The sequence below is a fragment of the Pagrus major genome, chromosome 1 (assembly GCF_040436345.1).
Source record: "Pagrus major chromosome 1, Pma_NU_1.0".
NCBI lineage: Eukaryota > Metazoa > Chordata > Actinopteri > Spariformes > Sparidae > Pagrus > Pagrus major.
Window position 1 is genome coordinate 22,598,015 of NC_133215.1, and position 20,609 is coordinate 22,618,623.

Genomic DNA, 20,609 nt, shown 5'->3' on the forward strand with positions numbered 1-20,609 from the left:
ATTATGTCAGCTTAAGGCCAGAGGAGCCACAAATAACCAATACCTAACAATTATGTCTTTTATAACATTATTTACAGCATATTTATGTAACTATTTCATCTTATAATAACAGGTTTTAAATCCATATGATAGTACAGTGTCAGGGTGAATGGTGTGGCTGTCTCTATCACTTGTTTCTGCACTGTGTAACTTCAGTGAGAGGGTAGGATCAGTCTTACACACGTTTACTTCAACATACATGTTTTCAACACGTAACACAACAACACATAGCAATTTTATGATGTAATGAGTTTTGTTTGTAGTTAGCACCTACATTATGTCTGACAAATAGTGGTGTTGCACTCAGAAACTGTGGGGGGCACACAATGCCAATTTCTTCGTAATGTTGCTTTATGTATGTAATACAATGTTGAGAAATTGTGCAAATGTTTAAGATTAGACTTCAAACTGTATCTTTAGTCACAACCTTCCTGTAGTATACATTTTTAGACTTAATGCAACATTTATCAGTTTTATAACGTTGCTTTAAATAACCATGGAGTGTGCTTGTATATTAATATTAGGACAGGGCAATATATCTGATATATCTCTATTGTCATATGAGATTAGATGTCTTAGATCGTGATATGACATAAATGTTGTCTTTTCTAGGTTTCAAAGGCTGCATTATAGTAAAGTGATGTAATTTTCTGAACTTATCAGACTGTTCTACTTGTTCTAATGCTTGTCTTTACCCACTTTTTAAATTGTACTTGTTAATTAAAAATCTCAGTGTTGATATTTTGTCAAAGTACCAATAGTCATCCTTACAATATTGTCCAAAATCGATTTTTTTTTTTCTTTTTAGGTATTTGCTTAAATACGCATACTGGGATATTTGATTTTGTCCATGTTGCCCAGCCCTATGATGGTCTGCTGATAAACAATAAGAGAGCATTTCATTATTGTTTCATGTTATTAAAAAGTGTGTGTGTGTGTGTGTGTATTATGTATTTCAGCAAAAACATAAAAAGTATATATTGTCAGAAAAATCTGACCCAGATCTGCAGAAAAAAATGAAATCCTGTCTGTTAAATCAAACATTCATGAAATGCTTTGGCGGTGTTTAAAACATAACGAGACATAGTGGTGGTGGTATCTAATGGCTCTCTGACCATATTCAGTAGCTCTGGATTGTAGATAACAAGGCTGATTCTATATTTATTTATTTAGATGAAGGAAATATGCTAAATTAACAACAATTTAAAGTCAAGCTCTTTTTAATTAAAAAAGGCAAAATATTTTTTTTTAAAAAGACAAATTTATTGACGTTAAAAACCAGGCAGGCACAGCTTCTGTCTGAGCACAAACCACATATCTACAACAACAATGACAATATACAATATAATCGCCACAGGATCTATGAGGATTACAGGACTGGTGTGATGATGAATGTAATGGACGAGGTAAAACTTCCTGGTGTGAGTTACGGCACGGTTAGATACACAGTTTGTGTTACACAACAAACACTGAGGCATTTAGAAACCACCTTGGGTCAATACATTTCTATTTTTGCTACACAACCTTCCAGTTATATCACAGATCATGGTGGACCGTAGTGTCATGTAACCAAGACTCCAAACTCTCTTCAGTGTGTTTACACTTAGGATGCAGAATGATCAAGTCTCCCAATCTTCTCCACCGATGAGATCTTCCATTTGGCATTATATCTTTAAACATGTATATATGTATCAATATATCACCTCTTTTTCATATCAACAATAATAAATACTATTTATAACAAAGGGCACACTGTACAAGAAACATAAAAATATTGCTTCCATTTGTTACAACTAGTAGTTCTGTATTAAGTCAAAACCAGGAAGAAGCTGGAAAATGTCAACATCCGAATCTCTCCAGCAGCTACATGGATTCTGTTTTATAAACACAGTTGAACAATGATCAAACAATGCTTCACTCGCTTAATGTTGTGGAAATACACTCACAGGCTACTCATTTAACTCACAGCAGGTAACTCACTCCAACAAAGTCCAAAATATTTGAATGTTATCTTACAATTGAACCCTGTCATTAAAATGTTTAATGTGTAGAAAAAAGTCAAATGATGAAAGTGCTAACTTGAAGATATACTATGCAGATTTTTCTTCAAACGCAATGTATAGGACTCGTACAAAAATAATCTTTCTCAATCATCACTTCTGATCCACTTACAGAGAACCTGCCCTCTTTTTTCCTTTGTATGTTGCTGTGTTCAGGCATCAGCCATTGGACAATAGTGTGTGGGCCGCAGCCAATAACAGCGTGGGGGCAGGAATCTATATAAACGAAGCAACCAGGTTACATCGCTGTCTCTATCTCTCTCTTCCGCTCTCGGTCTCTCACAAAGAGCTGCAGGTCTGTGTGTCTGTTTGACCGAGGGTGGGGCTGCTGAGCTACACACACAGGCAGAGCAAAGAGACAAACAGCAGACAGAATGAATTGTGCACTGTGGCTGCATTCGCACAAAATCTTGAGGGGTTATGTGGAGGTGTTTGTTTGCATTTTGTAAATCGGAAAATAACGCTTTAGTTATCTGATTCGCTGCTTTGTTCTCCCTCTCTTTATTCATTCTCTAGCTTGCTCGACTAACGCTGCACTCTCTTTTTCTTGGTCTTGCCTGTTTAGCCAGTGATGAGGGGCCAACTCTGAATGGTGTGTTTACAAACAGCAACAACAAATCCTGCATAGTATACCTTAAAAAACACAGGAAACAATGCAAATTACATTGTTGTTTTTGTCCATAAAAAAGCATTTAAATCCTGATCTGATGTCATCACAGGTCTAAATATTTTCAGCTATATTTCTTAAGACCAGATGCTACTTAATCCTTTAAAAAGCACATCTGGTTTCACTTTGTTGAGGCAGAAATGCACCACAGTTGCATATAAACTGTAAATTAGCATAGATTTGAGCAGTGTGGCAACAAAGGCTTTACTGAGATTTTCTTCCCATAATGCAGCTGTGTGAGTGACTCTGATTGTCTGAGCCTGTAACATATTAAATATGTAAGTCTGCTTGATAATTGGCAAGTAAGAAACAGGGACCAATTGTATGCACGTTTCATAAATATGGCAGAAACCAGAGCTCCTCTCTCTGCAGTGCTTTGTTTTTGGTTACCTCAGCAGATGTATGGTACACCAGCTTGCTGAGTGTCCCGTTTGTCTCGACAGCAATTCATAAAGGCGACTATGCTGCCAAGCACAGCTACAGGCCCTCTGTCAAGGGCATCTTTTTAAGTAGTGAGAGGAGGAATAAGTTCACTTCACAGCAGAGAGTGTCACTTCAGTCCAAGATTGATATAAGAGTGTGTCAGGTATAGCATCAACAGTCTCAAAGTCACACACCCACACCCACAGACAGGCACATTTTCAGAAACATTTAAATAACAACAAAGAAACGCGCACACACACACGCACAATTCTCACTCTCTCTTTTAAGTCAGTTATCCACCTGGTTCCTCTTCTCAAACTCTTGATAGTGCTCGTTCTCTGTCTCTACCAGCTCCACGGCTCCCTTCTCTTCTTTCATGCAGCTTTCAGTGAGAAAATGCCGTATATCATTATCCCCTCGTATGTTGTCCTGTTTTACCGCGGCTCAACACTGGTGCTCTTCAGGATTTGAGGCCCATTCGAGCCATCAGCTGTTCGTAGACAGTCCAAGCCATGGCAGCCATCAGAGTGCGTCGGAGAGACCTGGGTACGGCCCCGCGGAAAAACCCACCCGTGCCATGCTCCTGAGGGAGAGAGCAGAGCAGGAAAGTTCAGTATGATATGTTACTGTTAATAAGAATAAGACAAAAACTGACTGCTGGGATTGAACGAGCACACACCGCGTAGATGTAGCGAATTGCATCTGTCGTACTCCAATGGGATGGGCTGATCTGAATGTGGGTCTTCACCACGTCAGCAGGCTGTGTGGCCAGCGACGCCATGACGCCTGCCACCACCCCACAGCCGAAGTTCACCAGCGGGGCGTAGGCTGAGGAAGCCACCTCTGAGAGACCAGGCATCAGGAAAAAGCATCGGAGTATATTAAATTTACATGATGTAACAATACAACAACAGTAGTTATTGTATGTAGTTAGCACCTACATTTCGTCTGACAAATTTCTACAGACCTGGCATTTGTATTTACGACAGTGGTGTTGCACTCAGAAACTGTGGGGGCGCCAAATCGCACAAAACTACATAATGTTGCTTTAATGTGTATTTTCAGGTGCACTGCTAATTACAACCTGACCATTGCAGGATTTTTTAGGTTTTGAGACTGATTAGGACATCTTTTAAGATAAACTTATTGGTAAATTTAAGATATTATCAGGCCTGGCCAGTGTGTCTGTTGGGCTCTACTGCAAAAAGAAAAAATACAGGAATAAGCAGGTGATGGACGGAAATAATCTCATATTCAAAAACCAAACATCAAAGAATTTCTAGAAAAAAAAAGAAAGCTAATTAAAGCAATTTTTCTATCTGCTCCAGTCGTGAACATCAGAAGTTGGGCACATTGAGATAAAAAGCTGGTGACACTAATTCTCCGGTCGGGTGCCATTTAACTATTGCAGGGGAAGAGGGCACGGCAAGATAACGAACAAAGCCTATTCCAAAATGTTTGGATGCTGTGGTTCTTTTCACTTTCTATGTTATTGGCATCAAACTCATATTACATGCATATTTTTATATATAAGTTTATCACTTTGAACAATAAATACCTCGTCTTTACACTGTACTCAACTGAACACAGGTCGATAAGGTTTTGCAAAGCGTTTCATTCTGCTTTTATGTTCTACACAGCGTCCCAACTTTTTCGGAATTAGGGCTGCAATGAAAAGAGCACCAGTAAAACTGCAAATTATGTAAAACTGTGTGGAAAACATGGTATTTATGTTTGTCATGTATTTGAGAAACACTACAGCCACGTTTTGTCTCTCCAGTGACAGGTAACATTTAAGTCACATGCTGCATGTACATTATGATTTATGTGTCCATACTTTTTGTATTGAATTTAGCTGCATTTTGTTTTAATCAATACACTGACTTTTCTACGTCAGCCCTGCCATATTTGTACTTTTTCCCCATCCTAATATCTGATGGCTCCAGTGTCAGTTTTTATTGATTTGCAAATGTGCATATAACAAGTGGAAGAAACGGCACCCCCTGAAAATGATGCATTAAAAAAACTTTTAGATTTAAGACACACAGTAAAAGCACTTAAAAGCTCTTTCTGAAGGCCAAAGATTAAAAAGCAGTAAACGATTCACTACACTTGATTGATCTTCTTTAATACAGGGACACCACTTACACAACCCTCTTCTCATCAGATCTATAGAAAGTGGTGCGCCACATTTTAATGACCTCCACTTCGATTAGCTGGTGCAGTGTGGCTCTCACCTTGAGGCAGCGCCTTCTTGGCCTGGCTGTAGAACATGACGTAGATGCCGGAGAAGGGAGCGTCTCGGAGCAGCGTGGCGGTCAGCCCAGAGAACAGAGCTCTGACTCCCTCTGTCTCATACACACTCCTCAGAGCCCCGGCCACGCTCACATAGTTGTAACAGCCACTCTGAAATAACATATAAACGTGAAATTAACACCATTATTTATGACATTCTCTCTTCTCTTCTCTCGCTGCTGTGGACCATCTGTTGTAGATTGTGATCATTAATGTATGGATTTATGAATGGTCGTTCATTGGCGTACTCGTCACCATGTTTATTAGCAGAAATCCAGGTTAATGAGAAACTGGAGGTGGACATTTCATGTAAGGACATTCTCACTCTTCAACATGTGTGTGTCATGCATTTAAAAGAGACCTAAGATAAATTAACAAACACAAATATCCTCCTCTGCAGCTTAAGGAGCTGTGTTTGCCTGGTTGCAGACCTTTTTTTCAGGTCTGCTGTTGTTCTCACTGATGTCTGTTTCCCCATTTGGTATCCAACCGACCAATCAGAGCTTTGTAGGCCAGATTAAGAATGGGGATGTCTTCTGCAGCTTTATTTTTGACTAAAGGACTGCTCCTTACACACAAGTCAAGTATGAGGAGTGCCGAAAAAACATACAAAAATCCTCCAACATATTGGTGAGCAAACAGCTCCACAAAAAGCAGCTTGTTTTCTTGTTGCTTGTGTTCTCGTAAAATGTGTTTGCCGGATCAGTAAAGTTTAATTTCTTGTCATCTTTTTTTTAAACGTGTCATGTGCTTAAGGCCTTTTATTCTCATAACGAAATAAGAATAAAGAAGCAGGTCATAAAAAGATGACCAAGACAAATCATACAATGCAATCACATGTTAACAACTGTCTTGAAATATAAACTGACCTTTTAACAAGTTAACAACATGAAATAATGATCAGCGAAGTATTCAAGTCCACAAATGATACGCCACATGTCAGGTCAGCTCAAAGAGAAAACAAAATGGTGGCTCACCTCGAAGCGTGTCTTGATGACTGTGAATGGCAGCATGCAGACACCAGCCACAGCTCTGGCACCCGCTCCAAGCAGAACAGCCTCGCCAGCATTGGGCGCCCTGTCCAGGAAGAAGTGCTGCTTCAGGGAGTAGAAGGTGCTGAAGTAGATGCCCACGCCGGGGATGCAACGCACAAATGACTGCCAGGGAGAAACAGAGGCAATAAACATTTCTCATATCCTTAATTAAGTTGGAAAAGGGAGCATTTAGACTGAAATATACTGACACATGGGCCACAGAGGAAAAGTCACTGTAAGGGAAGATAAGGAGAGAAAAAGAGAGGAGGAGAGGACTGAGCGCTGTTCTTCACTTCTTCACATTATACGTGCTGTGAGGTGAGAGCACATTGAAAACTGAACTATAAAAAAATAAATAAAATTGATATTGTTTGAGGGGTGCACTGGAAAAGGGTGAAGGGTTGGCTTGGATTGTTTGAGTTGGTTTAGACGGTGTTAGAAAAATGTCAGAACTAATTTGTATTTTAAATAATTAATTGTGTATTTCTTGTGTTTTCCTGTATTTTGTGAGTCAACAAAGTGCAATATATACATCGGATTATGACGGCGACAATCTGAAAACACGTGATGGCCTTTTCTGTCCATCTAAGATATTGTTCCAGATCAATATGGATTGTTCCTATGAACAGTCAAGTGATATTTACACACATGACAGGACCAGCAGACTCAATGTGGCTGTGTGTCTGTTGTGTTCTTCAAGCAGGAGGTGATGCTAATGTAAGCTGAAAGGCAGAAAGATTGCTGGAGAACAAATACCCTCACTGCCTACAAAGGGATTTATAACCGCAGGAATTGTTGGAAATGTTGAAAATAACAAACAAGGTCAGTCACTCACCGGTGAAACTCCCTTCCACAGACTGAAGAACTTCTCTGTCCTGATGACATTGATGAGAACAGTAACCATCCCCACCTTTGGTGCACTGCAGGACAGTTGGGAAAGGTTACAGACACATTCAAACATGTAAAAACATACTGACAAGAGCATTTAAAGTTAAAATAAATTATTAGCTGCTAACGTTTCCTGTTCCTGTCTTCAGTCAAAATAATTGCATCCAAGCAGCTTGACTGGGTGATTAGATGGTGCTGGTGTGACTAATTGGCCTATATGGGTCATAACAGCAGAGTCAGGCCGGCACTGCCTGCAAATGTTGTCCTACCATAACGTGCCTGTGTCTCTGTGCCCGGAGAGCTCGTTGGAGAGTGTGTGTGAGTAAAAGTCAAAGAGAAAAGAAGTAAAACCAGGCGAAATGTGCAGCGCATGTGTGTTTACACATTTAGACAATGAGATGCGCGCATGTGTGTGTGTGTGTTATGTTTTGCAAACGCACCCCGGCTTGGCATTGTTCTGCAGGGTCTGCAGCCGGGTCTTAACCAGATCCAAGGGCTGGAAGAGCAGCGTCGAGCAGGTGCCGCTGAGAGAGCCACACATAAAGGCTTTGAGAGCCGGGTGAGCCTGAGGACAAACACAGACAGACAGGCAGAGATAGAGAGGGGGATGGAAATGGGGCAATAAGGGAGGGAAGAGACAGGAGAGAGAAATGGCGGACAGAGAGCGGAGAGAGTGGAGAGAAGACGAAGGAGGATGAAGAGCAAAGAGAGACACGAAGGATTAGCCACAGTGTAAAAATCATCATGTGAAAATTCAAAATCTCTCTCAGCATCGTCACCTCTTGTTGAACTCTACAGACCGATATATCAGATATTTGCCTGTCACAGATATGACGGACGTATATTGGTATCGGCATGTTGTCTGGTAGGACAACTTTTATTTATAACAGAACATAATGCAGAAAACAGATGCTAGGGGTAACCTATCATTCTTAAATTAAAAAGGGTGCAACTATTAGCTACTATAAGGGTTGCACAAGCGCCAAAAAAAGCGGAGCCCAGTAAATGTAATGATTTGTTGCTTTTCTTTGTCATGTATGATGGTAAATGAAGAGTCTTTGGGGTTTGGACTGTTGGTTAGAAAAAAGAAGCACTGTGAAGACGTCACTTTGAGCGCTGTGAAATAGTAACTGGCTTTTCTGCCAATTATTTGACATTTTGTAGACTAAATGGTAAATTGATTAATAATCAAAAGATTAATTGACAATGAAACTAAAAGTCAGCTGCAAAATTATTATCTCAGACAAGAGGAACTGACTTTAATTTGAGAATATGCTCATATAACATTGCCATAACAAGCCTGTAGCACAGAGCAGAGGCCGGGTTCCCACACACTGGAGATAGATGATTGAGATGTACAGAGACAGTCCACACACACACACACACACACACACACACACACACACACACACACACACACACACACACACACACACAGGCGCTGTTGGGTAGAACTGAACTGAGACTAAACATTATCTGTGCTTACATGCCTCATGGACAAACAGCCAGCGAGGGCATGAGACGCAGACATGGACAGACAGACAGACAGAAAATACTGTCACTAAACACACGCACACTAAATTTAGCTGTATTTGAAGGTAAACAGTTACACCGAAAAACGACAAAACGAATTTTAAAAAACAACATGTAAACAGAAAAACATGTAAAGGAAACGTTTGTCTTCAGGCAATAACAATCACCACAATTACAGCAACAACAATTTTAATTAATTTCTGCACCGGACGTAAACAGTCTCATTTAATACATACTACACTTAGCTTCCACACACACACACACACACACACACACACACACACACACACACACACACACACACCACTTAAATGCACACATCATGCACAAACACACTCTCCTACCTTCCCCAGGATGCCTGAGTCTCGGCTCTGAGAATCCTGTTTTTCCTGCATTCTGCCCTCTTTCACCTCTCTCTCCCTGTGATGCTGCGATTACAAACAGCATATTATAAAATAAACCTCCATCTCTCTCACAAACCCTGTTTCCCCCTCTTCCTCCCTCTCTCTCTGTCTTCCTCGCGACCCACAATGGCTGTCTCCTGCTTCTCGTCCTCCCTCCCCCCCGTTTCACAGCCAAAGCAGAAGCTTAAACCAGCCTACGTTTTTCTATGGGTTTCTATCTTTATCTTTCAGGGACACACTCACACATCTGTATTTCACTCGCTTCCCCCCCCCCCCATCTGCAAAGCTCACTGTTGAACTGCATCTTTGTCAAACGCATGAGTCATGAAGTGGCTTTGTGTGTATTTAATGGCTGCATACAGATCTTCCAGCAACCATGTATCCCTGTGAGGTGGCAAGGAAACACATTTCCCCACAGATCACAATATGATGCGATTTATCTGATGAAATTTAAAAAAATATCCTATCCCACCTAAAATCAAACTTTGAGAACACCTGTGTGGCCGGAGAAAAACCTCTGCCATGTTTCCCCGGTGCCTTCCAGATCAGCTTGGTCCCATGTCTGAAATGATGTGATGACTGATGCTGTCAGATTTCGTTTTTCTTGTGATTTTGTTTATCATTTGCTTCCAGACACTTTCACAAAATCAGCAAGTCATCTTTAGAATTTCAAAATAAAGCGCACGGTGTTCTCATTACCATAGGAAGGAGATCGGCCTCGAACTTCACAATCTAGAGATGTTGCAATACCATTTTTACCATCCCAATACCTACATTTTGTGTATCAGCTGATACCAAGTACTGATCAGATGCCAGTGCATTAAAAACAATCCATATACAAATATATTATTTTCTTTTTTAACAGATGCATTAGAGATATCGATAAATGCATAAACTACAGGTTATGAACTTATTTTTAAAAAGTGAAATTATTATCAGTATCGGCTGAACAAATCCAAACCGTGCATCCCTAAGCTGCATACTGCTAACACTGAATGGATGTTGTGTTATTGATGTGTTGAAGTTACAGAAGTTGCTTGCCGTTTATGAATTAATAAATAAATGATCTGATTGGTGCTTGATGATTCCAGCCTTTATTATTTTAATGTCACACACACACACACACACACACACACACACACACTATTGTAATTGGTTACCCCAACATTAAATTCCAACTGTGTAATTTGAGAACCTAAATGCTAATTAAACTTAGAGTAATTAACTCTCTATCACATTCAGTACAGTGGCTGTGTGATGAATGGTGACCATAACAAAGTGGCAGCAGCCAGCAGCTGTACTCACCGCTAACTCCATTTTTGACCTGGATGCGGAGCCGGATGAGTCCAGTTTCTCTCCTTCTACTGCCGTTTTGCTGCTGTTAAATTTCAGCCAACCTCACTTCCATTGGAAAGATCAGATGACAGCCATGAGACACATTTCAAAGCAAAACGGACATTTGCAAGGTCTCTAAGAAGCCGGTAGCATCAAGCTAGGTTAGCTAGTTAGCGCTAGCTGTCAGAGTATGCCGAGGTTTCATCATCCTGAGGACAGACCAACATTGACAGGCCGGGTGCTTCGCAGTTAGCTAGATAAAGCGCCAAGTGCTGGTTACAACAAATAACGCTACTGTGAAGGCAAAAGTAAAACATGGCACACAATTTTTGGGGGAATAGTTCGCCGAAGCTTCAGTCAGCAGATACACCAGTTAACCAGCTAGCCACAGTACGTGAGCTAGCTTTAGCTCCTCTTACCTGACTTTGAAGTCTGTTAAGGACTGATGAAGGTGATGGTCACCTTATCCAGCTTCAAGAACACCATGTTTTGTATATTTGTGACGACCTGCGAACGTTTCGGAAAAGTCTAACGCTGGTAAACACTTAAAATGCCAGGCTGAATACAGAACTTTCTGGCAAGGCTCGTCCGCCAGCTAACGCAAGTGTTAGCTCACTGCAGGGAGTTATTAAACTTCAGTCTGGCTCCCGTCTGTACAAATATCTAACGCTGCTAAAGCCTTGACATGGATCGTGTCCCATAAGCTGTTCGGTCAGAGAGAAAAATGCATCGGCAGTAGCAGGTCTCCTACAAAACTGACAGATGTTATCGCTTCTTGCTGAGCTGCTGCGACTGTTAGCATCTGGCTAGCAAAGTTCACCTCCAGTGCAGCGTTGACACACACCATGTCGCTGTCACACACAACTCGAGAGAGCACCAACACCGCAGTACTCAACAGCGGATATTTAGTCTGTTAGTGTGGTCAGAGATGAAAATAGAAGCGATGGGTGCGAAATCTGCATGATATGGCACACATGTACCTTAAATAGGGAGCTTTTAGTAGATATTCTGCTGCTTTAGTCAGAATTTCTTTGAAAACAAGCCGGTTATGTTGTAGCTCAGTGCATTTCTCACAGTGGCCTCAGGGTGTCGCTGCTGTCTCATGTGTCAGACCTGAGTGGAAAAGTAGGAGCATGTTGTTGTTGTTGTTGTTTCAACATATGATTATTGTTTGTCCAGTTACAGTATGACATTGTGAAAGAAATAACAGTATGAATAAAAACAGACATATATGGAAACCATCCCCATGGTAAGTCACAATTATGACATATACATTCAAAATTATAGGATAAGAAGTCGAAAATTTTGAGGAAAAAAAGGGCAAAATTATGAGATAAAAGTAAATAATAATTATGAGTCTACGTTAAGACTGCTGGGTAAAAGCTGTGGCCTTCTGACTGATGAACTAATCAGGGATTGGTTGGTGTTCGGTATCCATTGTGAGCCTTTAAGTGTTGATGAAGGTTCTCGTGGTATTTCTAAATGCTGTATCGTAGGCAGCCGGACGTGTTTCAGTTTCTTGAAGACGTTTCACCTCTCGTCCAAGAGGCTTCTTCAGTTCTAACTAACTGGAGGGGAGCTGCAGGCTTTTAAACTCAGTGTGGGAGTGTCCTTACAGAGTCGTTAAGGACACGTGTGAGGTCGAGTAGTTGGCCCTCCTGTGTTGTGCCATTCATTTATTGAGAGGTTGTTTTGTCTCCCCGATGTACAAATCTGTGCAGCTGCATTGAACAGCATAAACTACATTACTCTGCTTATGCCTGGGTGTTTTGTGTTGCGGCACAAAGAAAAAGTACCTGTCATTGTGCAACCACAACAGGAAGAGGCACTTCAGTTACTTCAGGTAACGGCAGAACAACTGGAATAACTGGAAAGTCTGCACTGCAGGAGATAAAGGACCCTACTGATGGAGGAGGTGAAGAAGGTGAAAACGGATGGGCATTCACTCGCTGGGGAATGCTGCTGTTGTGTCAAAGTCTGTTCCCCCGCTGATATTTGTTTTCTCTCATCACCAGGATATGAGACTGTACAAAACCAGCAAACTTTCTACTAGATCTGTAAGTAACACAATCAGTTGTTGCTTTTTTTCTTCCTAAAACTTGACAGTGGTACCAACATTAATACCACAGGGAAATGCTAGGGAGAGGAAATAGATAAGTCATCCTCTTTAAGAAACATTTTTCACACATTTTATGATTTTAGATTTTGCAGCTCTCCAAAATGAGTGACAACAATGCCTGGGAATTTGCAAACAAGATAATAAAGGGTAGGGTCTCAAAGTCCCAGTGATATACAGTGATGTTGCAGCTTTACACAGATTAGTTTAATGTCTCATGGCATAGATGCGTGTTTTACAGTTCATCAATCATGGAAAGGCCTGCACAGATACAAGGGCCTCTCAGTCAGGATGCAGCGTCGTGGCTGCTCCTCGGAGCTCAGCAGCAGCACAGCTTCATCACCCTGGGCAGAGACAGCAGGTAGCAGCTCTGCTGGTGTCAGTTCAGCACCTCGGAAAGCGACGGACACACAAGACTCCCAGGAGAAGAGGACAGGAAGCTCCACCTGCACTCACCTGAGAGAGCTGAGACACAGCTGCAGCCAGTCACAGAGCACCCTGCTGCACAAACTCACCCGTTTACAATAGAGCACCACCAACAAACAGATCAGTCACTTTAACACACAGCATATTAATTAGGTGAGTAAACACAACTCATTTAATAAATCATGAAGAATAAAATCTGAAGGAAATAATCAGAAATATGTGACTGAAAAATGGTCATACTATATAAATGTTTTCCACACACAGTACAGTGGGGGAGAAAACAAAGACGCAGACGTCAACACAAAAGACAGACACTAATAGCTACTGATGTATCTGTCGCATGATTGTTCTCTCAGCTCTACTGTAAATGTCAAGGTACTTTATTAAACTTACAAGAGCAGATCGGGGAGTGGCTCAACGTGGGCGGAGTTAACCATTTTACTCCGCCCACATTGAGCCCCGCCCCCATCTGCTTACTGCAGTCAGGGGTATTTGCTCTCAGGAGCCCCGAGTGGCACAGTTGATATTACGACCAAAAGGGGGCGTGCCTCGGTGAAACGTCTCGACATGACAGCTGGGAGATTTCACACTTTGCAACTCGGGCGGGAGGTGTACCCATAGACATACCTATATATGTATGGGTGTCCCATGCATCTGGATTGCTGCATTCATGTTGTTGTTCAGTAGGTGGCGCTTAAATGCTCCAAGGAGTTCATCATCAACCTTCATGAATCACCACAGAAGAAGAATAGGCCCTGCCTCTGTTTTCAATTACGTCCTCAGATAAGATGTAAATATCCGGGACGCAGGGGTTTCAAATTATTCAGTATCTTTTCTCTGACCAGCGACAATGAGCGGAAGAGGCAAGGGAGGTAAAGGACTCGGTAAAGGAGGCGCTAAGCGTCACCGTAAAGTCCTCCGTGATAACATCCAGGGAATCACCAAGCCCGCTATCCGCCGTCTGGCTCGCCGCGGTGGAGTCAAGCGTATCTCCGGTCTGATCTACGAGGAGACCCGCGGTGTGCTCAAGGTTTTCCTGGAGAACGTCATCCGTGATGCCGTCACCTACACCGAGCACGCCAAGAGAAAGACCGTGACCGCCATGGATGTGGTGTATGCGCTGAAGAGGCAGGGACGCACCCTGTACGGCTTCGGAGGTTAAACCGATACTTCATCAGATCTACAACAACAAAGGTCCTTTTAAGGGCCGCCCACACATCCAAAAGAGAGCGTTTGTTTTCTTCTGTTAATGTTTTATTGGATCATAACATGTATTGATATTATCCCGTTTATGATTGTTTTTGGACGGCAGCACTGACTGCAATGAGCCATTTCTATCTGTAGAAAATAAAAAGATCACTGACATTGCCCAACGATCCCCAGATCTCTAATGCCTATATGGCATACCAAGTGGTCAGGTTGGAGCAACGTTGGGACAACTTAAGATTGTTCAATTGAGTGTGGATGTACCCCGTCACCTAGACAGCCCATTGGGTTTTTTTTTTTTTTAATATAGCCTACATAATCATTTGTTGTTGCAATAATGAAGCATGGTCACTAGTGATTAAAATGGCATGCCAAGGAAATTTACGAGAATAAATCTGTTGTCTCCAACCAGTAGTATAATTTAATCTAGTCATTGTTAAACAAAATTTCCTGATCGGTGAAAACTCCAGTCCTGTTCGTCATCGACGTCTTAATGTGTGAATAATACATTTCACAATTGCATTAAAATTAATTCGAGGAATACCAGAACTGACGCGGGAGAGTTCTGGTAATCAAATCATTTCCTTGTTCAAATGTTAATTAAACAGATGCATACAATATAACTCGTTAAAAGGACAGTTGATTTCGTCATGACTTACATGTTTAACAACAGTTCACACAACAGATCAACGTGGAATGAAGCTTTTCAGAGGAAGTGGTGGCTCTTAGAAGAGCCTTTGGGGTTGTTGATGTCAGGATGAGTTTACTTGGAGCTGGTGTACTTGGTCACGGCCTTTGTTCCCTCAGACACGGCGTGCTTGGCCAGCTCACCGGGCAGCAGCAGGCGGACGGCGGTCTGGATCTCCCTGGAGGTGATGGTGGAGCGCTTGTTGTAGTGAGCCAGACGGGAGGCCTCACCGGCGATGCGCTCGAAGATGTCGCTCACAAAGGAGTTCATGATGCCCATGGCCTTGGAGGAGATGCCGGTGTCGGGGTGGACCTGCTTCAGCACCTTGTACACGTAGATGGCGTAACTCTCCTTCCTGGTCTTTCTCCTCTTCTTGCCTCCCTTTCCAGCGGTCTTTGTCACCGCTTTCTTGGAGCCCTTCTTGGGCGCAGACTTTGCTGGTTCAGGCATTCTTGTCTCTTCGCTCAGTTCAACGACGAATGTGTTTGACTACTGAGAGCAACTCTTTTGTATAGACTCCATGCAAATACTACTGTGTGATTTCCCTCCCGTGATTGGTTGAGCTGCTCACTGTGGTCTCGCTGTGAGAGCTGACATGCAGAAGGACGCGGTGAAACTATCTGAGACCAACACAAAGGAAACACTTTGGGAAAGACTCTTACTAAAAGTGTTCGGTGTGACCACAGACCACACAGCCTGAGTCTTCTACATTTAATAAGTCTTTGTTACAAAAACATAAACTGTTCTCAGTGAAGACGCTACATTTTAATACTAGATGTTACAATGTGATGTTAGAATGAAAGAGTTAGAAATAGTGAAGCATGCTTTATTTACAATGCATGATAAGTTAAGTACTATTAAGTGATTTTCCAACATAGTTTTTTTTATGTTGTCTCTCTACACAGCTCACCAAATGTAACTTCACATATAGGTGAGATTAAAGATGAGGGAATACAGGCCATCCATCATTTAAAAGCCCCGGTCCAGACTGTCTGCCCACTGAGTTTTATTGATCTTAAACCTCCTCATGTTGATGTATAATGAAGGTCTGCACAAGTTGTGATATGTTTATCACATAGAAGTGGTGATGACACTAATATAATTAATTACAGACATCTGACCATTGGGACTACAGACTGAAATAATGATGAATTGATTGAATTATATATTGGATGAAATTACACATTGATAGCCACCCTTGTTTAAAGGGGCACTATGTCGTTTTGGAAAATAATTTCAAACTCAGAATTTTAATATTTACAATATTAATGAGGTACTAATACAAAATCTTCTTTTTTTCCCATAACTGAATAAACAAGCTGTTCTCAGAAGAAAATAAGATCCCAAGAACTCTGTTTGAAGCTAGAAAGGTGGCAGAGTCCGCCAAATATAAACAAAGTCAGAGTGAAAAGTTTTATTAACCCTAACCCTTTCTGACAGGTGGCATTCCTGCTACTGTAGATATATTTATTTATTTTCATTTCATTTTTTAAATGATTCATATTTTGTTACATAGCGTGTGTAACAAAGAAAATAACGTAAACTATTCTAACTATTCCTCGATCATGTGTACCAATTAAAAAACATTTGTAACCTAATTTTTGTCATTTATTGTATTATTAAACACCTTTTAACCCCAGGTAGTGTGTAGTATGCATACGTTTTGTACACTGATCTACTGATACAACAGGTCCAAAGGTTGGTTCTGACTCTTTTTAAAATCCTCATAATCATCTCAATCACTGATTCGTTTTGATCAAACTGTTTTTATAATGCTGTCAGAAGAAAAAGTCAATAAGTTTATCTGAACTGCCAAATTACTGTGAGACCTTTGAAGGAAGTCCAAATCCTTAATTTCAGTCTCAGCAGAATACAAGTGTGAAAATTAAGTCTTTCAATATCCAGCGATGATACAGGCTATACATTACCAAAGCAGTGTCGCTGTTACATTTTAAGACACTTCAGCTACTATGATGTCATTAATTGTTCACAGTAGATCTATTAAGAGTTTATTTATATTAAAACGAGTCCTCAGCAGGAGAAATGTTGACAGCCACAGTGAGCTGCTCTGTCTGACACCACAACCCTCGGCCATCATCAGTGTGTTTGCTGCTGCCAGAATAACTCGAGTTTATTACAAAGTGATCACCAACAGATGGTTGTTTTTACTTTGAGTCCCTGAACAAACACGTGGACCAGCTGGAAAACTGCTTTTGACGGAGCTCTGATGCATTTTAAAACATTTTAGGAGAGAAATGAGTGGGAAAAGTCGCTGAGCAGTGCTGGTCACGACGGTGAAAGTGTGAGGTTTGGAGGCTCCTGCAACAAAATGCAGAGAGCATCAGAGCTCTACATGACTTCAATATGAAGAGAAACAAGTCCGCTATCGGCTCCTTCACTGTCAGCCTCCAACACTTCTCCCACATTTAGTCTGGAGTCTTTTATCGATGAAGAGAAAACACAAGTGGCCCGGCATTCAGACTGCCCAGAGGAGACACGGCCTGGGTTGAGTCTCCACGGCTCTCATGGTGTGTTTAAGGACAGCCTCCTGCTCTGGATTCTCCATTCGTCCAGTCAGACTCTCGTGTTGTCGTGAGTAGGATCAGAACTTTGACACAAAATGGCAGAAGTAGCTCCAGCTCCCGCCGCCGCTCCGGCTAAAGCCGCCAAGAAGAAGGTGAGCAAGCCGAAGAAGGCTGGCCCCAGCGTCAGAGACCTCATCGTGAAGGCTGTGTCCGCATCCAAGGAGAGAAGCGGCGTGTCTCTCGCCGCTCTCAAGAAGGCTCTGGCTGCCGGAGGCTACGATGTGGACAAGAACAAGGCCCGCGTCAAGACCGCCGTCAAGGCTCTGGTGCTCAAGGGGACTCTGGTCCAGACCAAGGGGACCGGAGCGTCCGGCTCCTTCAAGATGAGCAAGAAGGTGGCTGAGCCCAAAGCCAAGAAGCCGGTTAAGAAGGCTCCTGCTAAAGCCAAGAAGCCCGCAGCCAAGAAACCCGCAGCGGCTAAGAAGCCCAAAGCTGCGGCCAAGAAGCCAGCAGCCGCCAAGAAGTCCCCGAAGAAGGCCAAGAAACCTGCGGCGGCCAAGAAACCAGCCAAGAGCCCCAAGAAGGCCACCAAGAGCCCCAAGAAAGTGGCCAAGAAGGCCCCTGCAACCAAGAAGGCTCCCGCAAAGAAGGTTGCCAAGCCCAAAGCCAAGAAGGCAGCACCCAAGAAGAAGTGAGCCGTCACTGCAACATCACACGTCCCGATTAAAGGCTCTTTTAAGAGCCACCCACACCATCCTCAAAGAGCTCAGTCCTGATCCTCTACTCTTTGTCATATCAACGAATATAACATTTATTTTCTAATGCAGAGAACCAAAACAAACATACGACGAAAACAAAGGTTCCCTCATCAGGTACGAGAACGATCACAATCCACCATCAGTATAATATCTCACATGAGTGGACATGCATATACTGCCATCCGCTCTGCTGCACCTCAGCACTCAGGGAGTCACATACATTTAAGCCCGTAAACTATGCTGCTTTCACACCCTCATATTTTTTTTATACGCACTATATAATCTAACATTAAAATATTTATTGGAACATTTTTAATGTCATACGGTCTTATTGCATTATTTTCCTTTGTACATACTTATTGCTTTTGTGCAAAACATTTGCTCTACACTTTATTTCTATTGCATTGTCAAATTAGACAAAACCTACAAATAATATGGTCTTTATAAGATATTAAACATATATTAGACACTGATTTATTCATCCAGTTTTTTAAAGTTATTTTTAAATTGGTTTAAGACAAGTATTTCAACAGTTAACATTCCTTTATCCTTTTCCTCCCTCCAACATATACTGAAATAAACCTGAAACAGTGTTTGAAATTAAAAAAAAAAGACAATCTGTTGTTACCTATATATTACATTACAATGTTACTGTCTGTGTACAGTAATAAATGACTTATTACACTACTTTTTTGTTACTTTCAACAGAATGCTTAAATAACCTATGCAGAATAATTAAATAGCCTAGACAGGGTCAGTGCATTGCTACCATCCTGTGGTGGCTCACTGAACTCAGTTCATCTGGACCCCCTGCATTGATGGATGGATGCACAGGCTCAGTTAGAGTTTAAAGTCTTTTAAAGGATATTTACGTAGAAATCATCTTTAAACAGTCTGACAACAACATTGTTGATGTTTTAACAGAACATCCCATCTTACTGCGTTCACCCCATAGTGAAAATAAAGCTTGACAAAATGTTTTTATTCTTTTTCTTACTTTCAATACACCACGTTTCATTCCTTTAGGTTTTATATCTAAAACATACAATTATTCACTTGTCATTTTCTGCATTTGCCGTCTTACATAATAATTACTTATTTCTTTTTGTTAAGCATGAAAATGCATAAAACTTTTTTCACTAACAATGAAACATTATGATGAAGCCTGCATTACTATAGATGTAAAGATATCTACTTCACTTTACTTAACAATACAATTGCTCATGATACAGCATGAACTACTACAGCACAACCATGAATCCTTACTGCAGGTGATTGTTGAAGTGTGTGTAGGTGAGCAGTCATGAAGTATTATAAAGCCCATCAGTCAATCTCAAGTTTATAACTAGTATCCTAAGACACTTTAATTATAATTCACATGTTTATTGTTGACAGTGTATCAGAACAAATAATTACTGATAAGTGAGGCCATTTGACAGTCTGAAGATTGTCTCGAGAAATCACTAGACTGGTCATTAAGACGGTTTAAGCTGAGTAATTGTTGGAAAAGAAAAAAGTAAAAAATTAAGTGTCATTATTATTGTTACCTATAGACATTCAAGTTGCAGTAACGATCATATCTAATTACAGAAACAGTGAAGGAAGCAGCTCTGTAGGAGAAGTGAGGGGGCTCTGAAAAGAGCCGTTGTGGTTTGTGGGGCAGCAGACAAGTTAAGCGCGCTCTCCGCGGATGCGGCGGGCCAGCTGGATGTCCTTGGGCATGATGGTGACCCTCTTGGCGTGGATGGCGCACAGGTTGGTGTCCTCGAACAGGCCGACCAGGTAAGCCTCGCTGGACTCCTGCAGAGCCATGACAGCGGAGCTCTGGAAGCGCAGGTCGGTCTTGAAGTCCTGAGCGATTTCTCGGACCAGGCGCTGGAAGGGCAGCTTGCGGATGAGCAGCTCGGTGGATTTCTGGTAGCGACGGATCTCTCTCAGAGCCACGGTACCGGGCCTGTAACGGTGAGGCTTCTTCACACCGCCGGTGGCCGGGGCGCTCTTACGGGCAGCCTTGGTGGCCAGCTGCTTCCTGGGAGCTTTGCCTCCGGTGGACTTACGAGCTGTCTGCTTGGTTCTTGCCATTGTTTCTTCTTCCTCTGAACAGACAGGAGAAAAGTGTAGTGAAGAGAGGAGACTGGCTGCTCTTAAACTGTGGGACCGGCTGTGAAACGGTGACGCTGCTTCAGACCTCCGGCTCCTGATTGGTTAGCGG

The 20,609-nt window shown here is 41.9% G+C and overlaps 5 protein-coding genes across 6 annotated transcripts; 2 read left to right on the forward strand and 3 right to left on the reverse strand.

Annotated features, from left to right (window-relative positions):
- Window positions 1-1,278: 1,278 nt before the first annotated feature.
- On the reverse strand, window positions 1,279-11,824 carry LOC140999329 (mitochondrial glycine transporter B-like). Of its 2 annotated transcripts, XM_073469682.1 has the most exons (8): window positions 11,098-11,824; window positions 10,649-10,744; window positions 7,847-7,971; window positions 7,354-7,438; window positions 6,462-6,641; window positions 5,427-5,595; window positions 3,869-4,032; window positions 1,279-3,772 (listed from the first exon to the last, which is right to left on the reverse strand). In XM_073469682.1, exons 2-8 carry the CDS (start codon window positions 10,658-10,660, stop codon window positions 3,650-3,652), a joined length of 858 nt encoding a protein of 285 aa, XP_073325783.1. In that variant the 5' UTR covers window positions 10,661-10,744; window positions 11,098-11,824; the 3' UTR covers window positions 1,279-3,649. The 2 variants fall into 2 exon arrangements, with proteins under 2 accessions (XP_073325783.1, XP_073325791.1); XM_073469690.1 differs by lacking the exons at window positions 10,649-10,744; window positions 11,098-11,824 and adding an exon at window positions 9,284-9,334.
- Window positions 11,825-14,070: 2,246 nt separating this feature from the next.
- LOC140999605 (histone H4) lies at window positions 14,071-14,460 on the forward strand. Its single transcript, XM_073470095.1, has one exon. The coding sequence runs from the start codon at window positions 14,071-14,073 to the stop codon at window positions 14,380-14,382; it is 312 nt and encodes a 103-aa protein (XP_073326196.1). The 3' UTR covers window positions 14,383-14,460.
- Window positions 14,461-15,063: 603 nt separating this feature from the next.
- On the reverse strand, window positions 15,064-15,564 carry LOC140999554 (histone H2B 1/2). The gene has a single exon (XM_073470020.1). The coding sequence runs from the start codon at window positions 15,562-15,564 to the stop codon at window positions 15,190-15,192; it is 375 nt and encodes a 124-aa protein (XP_073326121.1). The 3' UTR covers window positions 15,064-15,189.
- Window positions 15,565-17,709: 2,145 nt separating this feature from the next.
- Window positions 17,710-18,666, forward strand: LOC140999391 (histone H1-like). Its single transcript, XM_073469756.1, has one exon. It carries the CDS (start codon window positions 17,735-17,737, stop codon window positions 18,332-18,334), a length of 600 nt encoding a protein of 199 aa, XP_073325857.1. The 5' UTR covers window positions 17,710-17,734; the 3' UTR covers window positions 18,335-18,666.
- A 1,357-nt stretch (window positions 18,667-20,023) lies between these two features.
- LOC140999464 (histone H3) lies at window positions 20,024-20,479 on the reverse strand. Its single transcript, XM_073469864.1, has one exon. It carries the CDS (start codon window positions 20,477-20,479, stop codon window positions 20,069-20,071), a length of 411 nt encoding a protein of 136 aa, XP_073325965.1. The 3' UTR covers window positions 20,024-20,068.
- Between the last annotated feature and the right edge of the window lie 130 nt (window positions 20,480-20,609).

Bases quoted from the DNA above. Each gene is read 5' to 3' on its own strand.
- LOC140999329 (XM_073469690.1), bottom strand. From the start codon at position 9,334: ATGCAGGAAAAACAGGATTCTCAGAGCCGAGACTCAGGCATCCTGGGG. The intron at 7,439-7,846 runs GTGCGTTTGCAA...ACTGTCCTGCAG, and splicing joins CAGAACAATGCCAAGCCGGG to TGCACCAAAGGTGGGGATGG. The intron at 4,033-5,426 runs GTGAGAGCCACA...CTGGTCTCTCAG, and splicing joins CAAGAAGGCGCTGCCTCAAG to AGGTGGCTTCCTCAGCCTAC.
- LOC140999605 (XM_073470095.1), top strand. From the start codon at position 14,071: ATGAGCGGAAGAGGCAAGGGAGGTAAAGGACTCGGTAAAGGAGGCGCT.
- LOC140999554 (XM_073470020.1), bottom strand. From the start codon at position 15,564: ATGCCTGAACCAGCAAAGTCTGCGCCCAAGAAGGGCTCCAAGAAAGCG.
- LOC140999391 (XM_073469756.1), top strand. From the start codon at position 17,735: ATGGCAGAAGTAGCTCCAGCTCCCGCCGCCGCTCCGGCTAAAGCCGCC.
- LOC140999464 (XM_073469864.1), bottom strand. From the start codon at position 20,479: ATGGCAAGAACCAAGCAGACAGCTCGTAAGTCCACCGGAGGCAAAGCT.